General features: G+C 44.3%; 1 protein-coding gene across 1 annotated transcript; it reads right to left on the bottom strand.

Annotated features, from left to right (window-relative positions):
* Window positions 1-840: 840 nt before the first annotated feature.
* On the bottom strand, window positions 841-11,728 carry LOC139047461 (uncharacterized). Its single transcript, XM_070521273.1, has 5 exons — window positions 11,650-11,728; window positions 8,793-8,925; window positions 5,138-5,283; window positions 1,971-2,103; window positions 841-1,105 (listed from the first exon to the last, which is right to left on the bottom strand). The coding sequence occupies exons 1-5, from the start codon at window positions 11,699-11,701 to the stop codon at window positions 841-843; spliced, it is 729 nt and encodes a 242-aa protein (XP_070377374.1). The 5' UTR covers window positions 11,702-11,728.
* Window positions 11,729-11,984: the final 256 nt, after the last annotated feature.

Below are 11,984 nucleotides of genomic sequence, written 5' to 3'. Positions count from 1 at the left end.
GAAGTTTCAGTTTGAACTAGCTCAGCCATTGATTTACTAAATGCTTAACTATTATACTAAATTTCTTCTAATTTAATAACATTTCACTGTTTGTTTAGTAGGGATATGTACTCCGCATATTCTCAAATAAAGATGAACAAATTTTAATTCTGTTTTGGTTTTGGGGTGTAAACGGAATTTAGAATTTGTAACTAATTTGTTGTCAACATTCGCTTGTAAAATTTGGTGCATGAACAAAAGGGCATTCGTGGCAAACGTAGCTGACAAATTTTTTGCACGCTGGTGTCGTGATCCACTCCTGTATTATTATAAAATAGAAAAAATACGCGAAAACCACCACTTTGTGCAGCAGCTGGTTCTCGCAGGTGTCCTTGCAGCGCATTTCCGGCTAGGAGGTTGCAGCATTTCTTAAAATGGTGGCAGATGGGTGTCTATTGATTACAACACGAGTCATAGATTGCAGCACATGTCAACTGCGGAAGGGCTCGCGGACAGACCTTGTTACACATAACGTAGCTGCTTCGAACAGGGATACAATCTATTAGGCTCAAATCAGAAGCAGTCGGCGTCTGGGTTTGTTTAAGTACCCCCCCCCCCCTCGTCCCCCTTTTCTCTGAATTTATCTCAGTGTGGCGTTCTGAGTGAAGACAGTCACCACTTTGTCTTCCATAAGAGACGTAGCTATAGCGACGTAGCCGTAGCTATAGACAGTGTCGACATAAGTTGCAAGCTTTTCGGTCAAATGGAATTGGTTACAATTAGGGCGTCTTATACAGGCTACGGGACGTGGAAAAACGAAGAAGCATCCTGTTGCGCTGAAAGCTTTATTTCCAGCCACGACTACGAACTGCCCTTTGTGCCTAGGATGGCCGCGTTTTGTATGGCTAGCTCGAAGAGGTCCATGTTGCCAAAGTTTTCGGAATCCGGTGGCGTCAATACCGGCAACTCCTTGCAGGCCGTCGAGCCTCTCGAGTATTGGCCACACACGAGTCCCAAGACTTCCCCGAAGACCTTTTCCATGACGTCGTCCATGAATTCCTTTGAGGCTGTGTTGGGACACTGAGCCAGGGCCACGTCGAAGCAGTCCTGGATCTTGTGGAACGCACTGCAAGGGCGAACAGTCATATGAGAAGCCCTATGTTTGAAACAGACATTACAGCGTTTATAGATACTTTAAAAAGATCAATGAATCGATCAATCAATCAATCAATCAATCAATCAATCAATCAATCAATCAATCAATCAATCAATCAATCAATCAATCAATCAATCTGCTTGTTGGGAATTCTGCACAATTGAGGGCAGTGAGAAAAAAAAACTGTGGTAGCGCGGTCGACTGGCCCCACCACGTGCACCGGGAAGTCCGCAGTAACAAATACTACATACAAGAGATGTGCATAAGACAAGCCTACGTGTATGTGCTAGATAGTCTGCCGTTGTACACTGACAGTGAAGCTTAAGCACTACTAAATGTGCTAGATTTGCGAATAATGAATTTGACATTTTATTAGGCAAACTTAGACTCAAATCGGAATGACATCGGGAAGCCCAGTTGTATACAGGGTGTTTTTTTTTTTGGCTGTGCGAAACTTTTCAAAGATTGCCCATTGAGGATAGCACAATTCTAACCCCTGATCTAAATTACTCGATGAGGCAGCCATTGCCTCTACGTGAAATCAAAATGTTCAATTTAACAATGAAGGCAGTTACGCTAATTAACTTTATCAAATAATAATTTACTTTTTTACGTTTGTGCTTCAATGAATAACACATCGGTTTCTTAAAAATGTAGGTAAAGCTAGATTGTTTGCGATATATCGCTAATCTATCAGTACAAATGCCAGAGCTGTGCTCTAGACATTGTGTGCACTAACTCCAAGATATTTGTCGAGGATGCTGCTCGCTTTAAATATCATGATCTTCTGTGGCTGAGTCAACCACAGTTGCGCCAGTGGAAATGCGCCACTCACCAACAGGAGTAATGAATGATCTGCTTTCGTGGCGCAGTCACCAGACCGGTCTCCATTTCGTCGCGCATGGTGACCATGCAGCGGTGCAAGTGGTCGCCAGCTTCATTCATGCACCCGATGCCCTTCTTGTACACTGCGAGAGACCCAAATGCGATAAGGTGCGGAAGCGGCCAATGCGCAGAGGCTAAGATAAAAAAGGGCGAGTTAAAAAGAAAGAAGAATAACAGTGCCAGCGCTAAATGTGTGGGCACTGTGCAAAGCTCACAGATGCGTACGCACAAGTTTTGTTACTCTTGCGTTCTTTTCCCACTCTGTCGAGTAATAAATTTCATTTTGAAGGCAGCGCTCGTGCTGTCCGTTCTTCACCTGGTGTAATGTTGTTATTCGCGCTGTGCAGCGATAACATGAATACATAATATAGCTGCGCACGAATACTTTAGGATTGTTGCAAATGCAAATATTTTATTTTACAGGGATAGCAACTCGAACCACCAAAGTGTTGTTTTTCTGTATTTGTCCCTCTGACAGTTCCTTCTGGTGCGGCAACTATAACGGCCATCGTCAGGAATTTTCACCCTCAGCTTCTCCCTTGCCATCTGGCGCAGAAAAAAAATTACAGCGCATCAACCGCACGTTTTTTAGAATCAGCGTTAAGCGAAGCACGAGACATTGATTAAAATGTTTCGTGGAGATGCTCTGCAAAAGCACACATTAGGTGCATAATTTTAAGTTGTTTCCAAGTAGGTGCAAGCAACTTTTCGCGTTCTGCTCTTACCGCGGTAACGCGCATGTAAAGGTCCGTTCGATTTCCAGACGCTTCGTGAACTAGTTCAAGCAGTGCTGCACTTCGCAGTTTGTTTAAGCGGCGCAAGCGTAAAACCCTCTGCATGGCGCCGTTCGTTTCGAAAAGTGCAGGTAAAGTTCAGGCCGAGTTCCTGAACTTACTGTACTGCTGGAATTGTCAGTGACGCTGCCGTGCAGGGACGAAAATGCAGAAGGCTTCCCTAGCGACATGGCAGCAGACGACGCTACAAGAAATACAGGTATCGCCGTGCTCGAGATTGGTTGTATGTTGACAGAAATGGCCTCGTCAATCGGCAACGACAACATCCATTTACGCGAGAGAAGCAAGTATTAGTACACCTCTCCCTCGGATGCGTCCATAGACAGGCTGCAAAATACGATTGAACTCGAATTCAAAGTCGTTTCTTACGATTCTTTACAATATAGGAGGTACAGGCCACATTGTGAAGAGGTGGAGTTTACGCGTTAGGATTGCAAGTGGACTGCTGTGCCACTCATTGCAAACAACTCGTTATTTATAAAAGCATAGCACCAGCTATGCTGTCGCAAACGAGCGCCGTTCAAGAGGAATCACTGAAAACTGCCTATTTTCGATATGAAGCACTCTTTGCCTGAGAGAGAGAAAGACAATGGAAAGACAGGGAGGTTAACCAGAGATTATCTCAGGTTGGCTACCCTGTACTGGGGGAGGGGCAAGGGGATTCGATAGTTGAGAGAGAGAAGGATTAAACAAAAGAAAAGAAAAGTAGAAAAAAAACTACACACACACGCACGTACACACAAACTGTTTCTTATAATATGCACACTGGGATAGGTATAGATAGGCTCCTCTTTCGCCTTGTTTCGAGTCTACGGGTCGTCATCGGTGGGCCTCGAACTTGGGTCCCTCAGCACAAAAGACCGATCTTCTGTCAATTCCCTCCCCCTCCCCCCCCCCCCCCACGGGAATTTCTTTTAAGTTTTAAAAAAGCGGATACGCATTTCAAGATAAAAGTGTCAGTAAGCTTTACCAATCTTCTGCGGTGCGTATTTGGGGCGCAGGACAAATTGAAACAAATGTTATACATGCATTTCTTGTGCTACGCGCTCACAGCGTAAAGATGTTGATTTGTAGCCGATCATTATTCATCACTATTCGATGCATCAGTTGATCGGCCTTTAAGGTGGGAATTGAATCCGATGAAAGCACGCGATTATATATACCAAAATACGAGTCGGCTGCTCTCGGTAGTCCTAGAAGTGGTGGGAATTCTGAACTTCGGCGTCTGTAAACAAATTATTCTTAATAAATATGTTATCTCTGGCTTGCCCGAAGACTCTATGTTTTAATTGAAGCTACATTGCATAAATGTGAAGTAGCGAGTCCGCTACTTCACATTAGCTGGTACACCAAAGAATTCACGCGCCTTCATATCAACGCAAGAGCTGTGCTCAAATTTGGAGAATATCCTTCTAATATGTTTTTTTTTGTCAACGCATGTCACAGTCGAATGTGACCCCAAAATATTTCACCGCAACTGCAGGATACATTGAGTATTTTTATTAATAAAGAAGTCATCATCGTGTACGTCTTTCTTTATGGAATTAAGAGCAATGTGAAGAAACGACTGGATTAATTTTATGTGAAAACCCCAGCTTATTATGAAATTACGAGATGGAACTCAGACGGAGCGATTGTTCCGTTTTCATCGGAATGATGGTTACTACATGTTTCACCCTTAGTTTCACGCTGGTGGCCTTAGATATTATTAAGGCTTTGTTTATTAAGCGTTATCTGCCTCAAGTGGCCTAACTTTCATAGCAGTCTTATTTTTGTAAACAGCCAAGGCAGCAATACCCTGCGCACGTGCATAATAACTTAGGATGGTGCCACTTACAACATAATATTTGCTTGAAACTGATCAGATTACAAAGTAACAAAGCCACTGCGAGCCATAAGGGTGTAGCTTAGGCCAAATCCATGGACTAACAATAATTTACATGCTGCCTGAGCCGCCATGCTCGCAGCTCCTTCAAACACTAGCGTCGGAGTTCCCTCTAGTAATAATTACCAGCAAAATCAAGCACTACAGCGTATTCCAATCTTTTAGCTGGGCAGAAAAGACTTGCAGCTGCAGTTTACAAGCATGGGCATGTGTCTTGTTTCCAGCCCAGCAAAATGTAATCATAAATTGTCGGCACGTCTTAAGGACCAAAATAAAATTTTAAAAAAACGAGCCTAAATTTTTCGAGAGATGGTTCTCGAGGTGACAGACAGTACCGCAAACCATTTTCATATAGAAAGCTTTCCTTTGAAAAGCTAGAATTTGAAAAAAAAGGTAATGCTGGATGCTGCACAGAATTGCCGTTGGAGGACCACTCACGTTTGTTGTGCTCGGTGCCTTCAGTGCAGACGGCTTCGTATTGTTCTTCCATACCTGTCAAGCTTAGAAGGGCAGCCACTCTTGGAAGGCCCTCCAGGCAGTCTTTCGAGAACTTTAGGGCACATGAGAGCTGATTAGACAGATACCTGCAACGATTGGAAACGCGACCTACTGATTGATTCTTACAACCATCGAGAAATTGGAAACGTGCGTTAAATATGCGTAGCAATACAGACAGCGTCAGAGACGCTAAAGCTGTACGTAAAAAAAACTTCATGATGCTTCACTTCATGGCACTGCTTGGGAAATGCACGAATGAAGTTTTTTCTTATTTTTGCATTGTCATGGAAACGAACACTTGCGGTCTATTTATATATGTTTACCACAAAAGGGCACAGGCCTTGTGAAATTATGAAAATGAGCTTTAAAGCATGGGATAAACAAGCTTTCTGATATATAAAACGAGAGTAGAAGTATTTATCGGGTCATCCAACGCGAAATACTTTCTTGTTACATCTTAGTGTTGCTACTAATGCATATAGTGGTATTTTGTACTAGCGCTCATCTTTCTATTTTCATCGTATTTGTGATTCCTCAGCTTGCAGTTTAAGCTAACACACGTTCGTACCTACTGAGATACTTTTCCGTCGCGGTGAACTGTCGCGTCAGAACAAGAGAAATACTGCCGTGACAGCGCTGACATATTTTGCTCTAGAGCACATTATCAAGAGGTGCACGGCTCGCCGTCATATTTAGGCTAACGGCTCCGTGACGTCTACACCTTCTGCCATTGGTGTGTAGATTCCGTGTGCGAGCGTTACGATCTCTGCCGCTTTCAGTCACCGACCGCACTTCAGCTACACCCACCGAAGTAGCTGCATCGTGGGTATAACTTTCGTTTACATCATAGACCAGAGAGCTGAGTTTTGGGTCATCTTCACCGATTGAAGAGCGGTCCTGCAGTCCCTGGAATCACTGCGCATGCAGAAACAACTCGTCGTGGATGTCAGACGCCTGTGCATCAATGTCGGCGACCTATGGCACGTCGTTGTGTTGTAGTGGGAACCTGAAGGCTCACTGCGCTGCCAAATCTGCACACGGCGCCTCGAGAGAAATGATCCAGATACCTTCCACCAGAAAATACGCGGTGATGCTGGTATCTACGCACGTTTGTTGTTTACAGCGATCCCTGTGGACAGATACAAACCATCAGTACAGACCCCTCTGTAAGATCGATCCATTTTTGTGACGTTTATATGCCGCGAGGCCTCACATGCAAATCCATACAAACATGTATTCATTGCATCAGACCAAACTTGGCCTACACTAACTACTGCAAGTCCAAGATTCAAGTGACGGAATGACTTATGTGACATCTGACTGTAGAGCACGTGAATGTTTGCGACATGTTCTGTGCGACTGCTGCCGCTACTTGTCTTAAGCCTTAAGGATACTCTCTAAATATCTCTATAGTGAATATATGCTTGCGTGCGACTGTATGTGTTGTTTACGTGCCTATGTCATCACTGTGCACACCATAGTCGTCACCCAGCACCTTGAATAGCATGGGAGGCGATCAGCCAGGCTGAAATCAGCATGTAGTTAGAGCTAGTATCACTGTATGTCCCTCTACAGAGGTACTTGTTAAAAATACTTGGGCTCGTTCTGTTTTGCTGCATCATGTTTTCAAAATATTTCATTATTACTTATGGTGCCTACTTTCAAGGTAAATGGAATTTTGCATAACATGTGCTTCTAACTTAGTAATGATTACCTACTAAATCCCACCTGCTTGGTCCAATGTGATTGTGGTATTTGTAAATGAGCAAATAAATATAGAAACAAGTTTGAAAGCGCCCACCTTACGATGAATGCCGGCGGTAATGCGTTTAGCGTTGGATCAATAGTGCGTGACTACGTATTGCAACTGCAAAAAACGTGTTGTGTATGGAGGAGTGTACTGCAGGAGGGCTCCTCCTGCACGCTTCTTTAAAGGGGCCCTGAAACACTCGTTATTATCGTTGTCGAGAAATGGAGTTAAACTTCATATCTGAACCGTGATTTCCCGAAATTCCGCAGTGACCCGATATCCACTGGTAGATGATGTTCTGCCCGTTGTCGATTGCGTGATGGCGAATTGTTTAAATAAAGCTCACTTTTTGATTGATTGGTTGATGGACTGATGTCTGCGACTAACTGGACGAGCAACGCGAATGGGATCACAGTCGCTCTTTGATAACCATTAGCTCCGCGTCTGCGGAGTGTATTGAAGAACTGTCTGCTGCACCGTATTTCTGAAATAGGGAAGGAAAGATTGTCTTTATCGGTGGTGGTTGCTCAATCTATAAATAAACAGCCAACGATGAGACTAAAAAAGATGCGCGGCGGACGCCTAAGTTAGCGGGATAGGACAGTATGCGTGCTTGCGTTCCAGTAGAGAAGCTTTCTTTACAATGTTTAAGTTTATTTTGAACTATTTAGCCGGAGCCAGAATGTTGAAGTGAATAGACTGTTGCATCTGAAAGCATTTAGTTGGTTTTTCGTGTCTGCTGTTTAATTTGCTAATCTATTATGGGGATAAGCAATGTACTCACCTTTTAATTGCTGCCCACTGACACCTAGCTGTTTGGGCGTCCTGTAAGTTTAAGGCTCGGCAGCTGGCGACCGTACTTTGCAAGTGCTGTGCACCGTTTGTTGCCTTCTCACAAGCGCGCTGAGATTCACGACCGCCGCGCCATCTGTACGCAGCGTGGCGTATCGTGGACGGCGGGCTCCATCCCGCTCTGTGCAGGCTGATATGTGGGCAGAGCCGCATTTTATTGCCAAAGCATTATAGGTCGCATGAGGCAGAAAATTCAGCGGGATTAAGCGATGGTTGGAAAGATATGGCCGATGGCACAAACAGTAAAACAGCATACGAAAGTGCCCGGATTGACGTCGAATTTCTCATGGAGATCTACGCAGGTTCCAGGAAACAAAGTGATGTATTTGAAAAGAAAATTCGCTAGAATTGGGGCTCGGTGAGAACTGAACGCTGGCGTCTGGGTTGCGAGACGAGTAGGTTTTTCCGACGCTACGGTGGCTCCACGGTTCTGGCTGACTGAAGGTGTGCCTATCGTGCGTGTCTCATTGCGCACGTCATGTTGCAGCCATTTGGCTTCGACGTTAGAGTGGCTTAGGTTGGATTAGGGTCGGTACAAATTACATCAAATCGAGTTAACGTGGATTAGGGCTGGTACAAATTAGAGCAAGGTGGAATAAATTCAACTACGGTGTAATAAGGTTGGTGAAAAAATTTGTGGAAGGTGGATAAAGGTGGATTAAGGTGTAGTTATAAAAGACACGTGGCAATGCATGACTTCACATATCACGGACGTAACCAAATAATTGGAGAAGTCATAATGATTTCGCATTCGAATCACGCAAGCATACTGAAGTTACTGTGAAATTTTTATTCACCTGTTTTCGTTCCGCGTTGTATACTGGAGCGCGAGTGTTGTATCTGCAGCTTATCGGCTACGTCCTCTATCCATCGTTGTATTTGGGCACTAAGTAATGGATCGTGGTACAGGCTGGAACCACGCTAAAACAGCATTTACAAGAAATAGCAAACAGCAGAACAAAGAAAGAATACTTATGTGCGTAGGGTTCGTACTCGCAGTTTTTGAGGAATTCTGGTCCACTCTCGGGGAGTCGCGTGACGTTGCTGTAGATGAGGAAGTCCGAGCCGCAGTCATTCAGCTGTTGTTTCGTGCAGCCAGGCTTGAAGGGAAGCTCTTGGCCCAGGGCTGCGCGACATGGTGCGTTTTAGTAGCTCAGCGTCGTGCGATATGACAAAGCTATGATAAAGAAAATAGGAAACTCCCAGACTGTTCAGCCTTGCCATTAAAGGAAAACTCTGGCGTTTTCTCAACCATATTAGAACGTTGTCATTTATCAACCTCCTGTTGGCCTTGAGGGTATTGTAATAGATAAATGAGTGGCGCTGACGGTCCTGCCACCGGTAGGGTGATTGAATTTGCTTACAAACTCATCAGTAATTTTGACTGACCAATAAACGAGATAGCGAATCAGAAACGGGTAGCTGATTCGTGTGACGGCACGATGAGTGGATGACGTCAGATCCTACACCACCATAGCGTAAACACGCAATACTCTTGGCGCTAACGCCGAAGAAGCGAAGCTGATGATATCTCTTGGTGACACAGGGAGCTTGTACAGGTTTTCGGAACAAGACAGCGGTGATTTAAGCGACGATTTCAATGGCAGCATACAAGAACATACACTCAAAACTTTATTAAGATCAGGGGACATAGAAAAATCACCGGAGTTGCCCTTTAAATATATATAGTGTTGAATGGTGCTGCGTATTTTTCTTCTTTTTTCGTGAAGAAATTGCAATAAATGTTTTCATAAAAACCCGCGGTATCATGGCAGCAACAACCTAGTACACTTGAAGAGCACGGGCAGAATGACTGTAAACTCTGAGAAAAGGTTGAGAGGCTATCGCGCAATCCAAATGTTCTTGTAGATTGAAAAGAGCAGATAAAACACAAAAGAGCAGATAAAGCATGCAGATGAAGAGGAAAGAAATCGCCCAGGAAACAAACGAACAGTGGGCCGAACGACTGGCTAAACGCCGCTACATAGCTAGACAACCAGACTAACCTGGACTTGCAATCAAGATTAACCAAGGTTAACCATGCTATGCCTTAGCTTTCGCTACGTAGATCATGGCATAGCCGAGCTAAGCCCACTGCCAATTTTTTCTCTCAGCTATTGTTTTCTTCTTTCATTTCCGCTTACCCTTCCCCCAGTGCAGGACAACAAGCCAGAATATTTTCGGGTTAACCTGCCTGCCTTTCCCACCCCATTTATCGCTCTCTCTCTGTCTCTCTACCATAAACATGCTTTGGTAAATAAATTGTGAACAGGCCACCCTTGTTATGCCATCGCCGTCATTGTGTCGTCGTGAGACAGTCGTGATGATGCACCCGCTGTCGTAGCGCATCTTCATGGCATCGTAGTCCGTGCCATCGTGGTCACTCAATATTTGTGATCCGGTGGTGGTGATACTGTCGGGGCCACGTCGTCGTCGTCGTCGTACATTGGTCGTCACCTCATTGTCCTCATGCCGTCGTTGTCACCCGGTCGTCGTTATACCATCGCGATCACCTAGGTAACGACATTCTCGTTGTCATCATGACATCATCGCTTTACCGCCTTGTCGTACAATCGACGTGATTCCTTTTTTATTGTTCCAACGTCGTCACGAGGTCGGCGTAATACCGTCGTGGTCATGCTACCAGCTCATGGACGACCTTGGTAAATGAGTGCCATAGCAAAGTGGGACGATATCGAAGTACGTCGCATACACGCGAAACAACGGAAGTCTCGGAAGGACCACAACGCATGTTAAATAAGTTTGACTTCACGAATATAGTGTGTCGCTACATTGTTCGAATGCTAATCCTATTACCCACGACTAATCGGTTCTGCTGTGATTCTTTTTCCCCGCATTCAATGTCCAATCTTAGGCCATTATTATGTTTATATGCTAAGCCATTCGCAAGCTATGATGAAATGCAAACGCCAGATCAGTCAGACGTGCACTGCGACGTCGGTAAAACGATGCAGCGTTGACGATGGCAATGTGCGATGCTTATAGCGGGAAGAATGGTATAATTAAGGAGAGTCTTATGGGGGCACAATGTACTGTACACATGTCAATACATATATGGATTTCATACGGTTGCATTTCAGAGGCACATGTATATTCTAAAGAAATGGCCAAGAATGAGAACTTAATCAATGGCCCGAGATTTAGGTTACCCAGATATAAGAAACTTGAGAAAACCAAAGAAGCCGTTCGATGTCATTATTTCAGGGTTCGAAGGAACACCGTCTGTCTTGATGTGTACATTTTCTTCTTGGCAGCAAACAAACACTCGCCAAAGTTTGAAAAAGAAACGAGTTTATGACGTTGCGAGTCCCCTGCGGTTATCTCGTTCACGTAAAAGCGAGACAATTTGGGCCGTGCCTCATATACGATATCATTAGGTATCACATAAAGAGGTCTCTGTGATTTGGACATATCTATCAGCCATTACTATATGAACAGATTTCATGTCTTGATTAAATACGTTTTTATTACACGCAACAAAGACCGCAGACGTTGTGCTCGCGCTAGCACAATTTCGTTTGTCAACTCTGCGTTATGTAAACCGACATGTTTTATCCTATCATGCGACATACCCACCCAGTGATCCCTCACCGACGCGACTCCGTTGGCAGAAGGCTAAAAAAATGCTTCTCTTAAAAAGCAATCAGACAAGCTGCCCGGGCACATCTGTTTCACCAAACATATGTTAGGAACCTTAATAGGACTACCGTATGTAACAAAACTATCTTTTCATTTTAAATGTTCATAGCAGTTTCAAAACCTTTTTTACCAGCTGAAAAGTAAGAGAGCAAATCAGCGGTGATATCGTTGAAGCATGAACTAAACTCACCATATGCAATGATGGAAACAGCAAAAAAGGTGGTGGGACAAAGACGGAACATGGTGTCGTGTAAGTCCGGTCGTCTCTGCTATTGCCAGAGAACTCCGCAAGGATTCTCCTCTGCCGAACGACTCGGAATTTCAGCGCTGTAATCAAGGAAAGTCCCGATCGTAAACAAATAAATACGGGCCGAGTTTTCCTCACTTAGATTCTGCCCTGACGCAACCATCACGAATGCTACTCGCTACATGCTACCATGCCTCGTTGCCACATTCGTGGATGAGCCAAAAGTTTATTCTTTGTGTGACCACTTATTTTCTCTTTTCTTTTCCCATTGCGTGTCT

This window comes from Dermacentor albipictus, chromosome 7 (genome assembly GCF_038994185.2).
Source record: "Dermacentor albipictus isolate Rhodes 1998 colony chromosome 7, USDA_Dalb.pri_finalv2, whole genome shotgun sequence".
NCBI classification, from domain to species: domain Eukaryota; kingdom Metazoa; phylum Arthropoda; class Arachnida; order Ixodida; family Ixodidae; genus Dermacentor; species Dermacentor albipictus.
This window is presented reverse-complemented; position numbering and strand designations above follow the sequence as displayed.

Bases quoted from the DNA above. Each gene is read 5' to 3' on its own strand.
- LOC139047461 (XM_070521273.1), bottom strand. From the start codon at position 11,701: ATGTTCCGTCTTTGTCCCACCACCTTTTTTGCTGTTTCCATCATTGCA. The intron at 8,926-11,649 runs GTGAGTTTAGTT...CATGTCGCGCAG, and splicing joins TGTTTCCATCATTGCATATG to CCCTGGGCCAAGAGCTTCCC. The intron at 5,284-8,792 runs GTACGAACCCTA...CAATCGTTGCAG, and splicing joins GAATTCCTCAAAAACTGCGA to GTATCTGTCTAATCAGCTCT.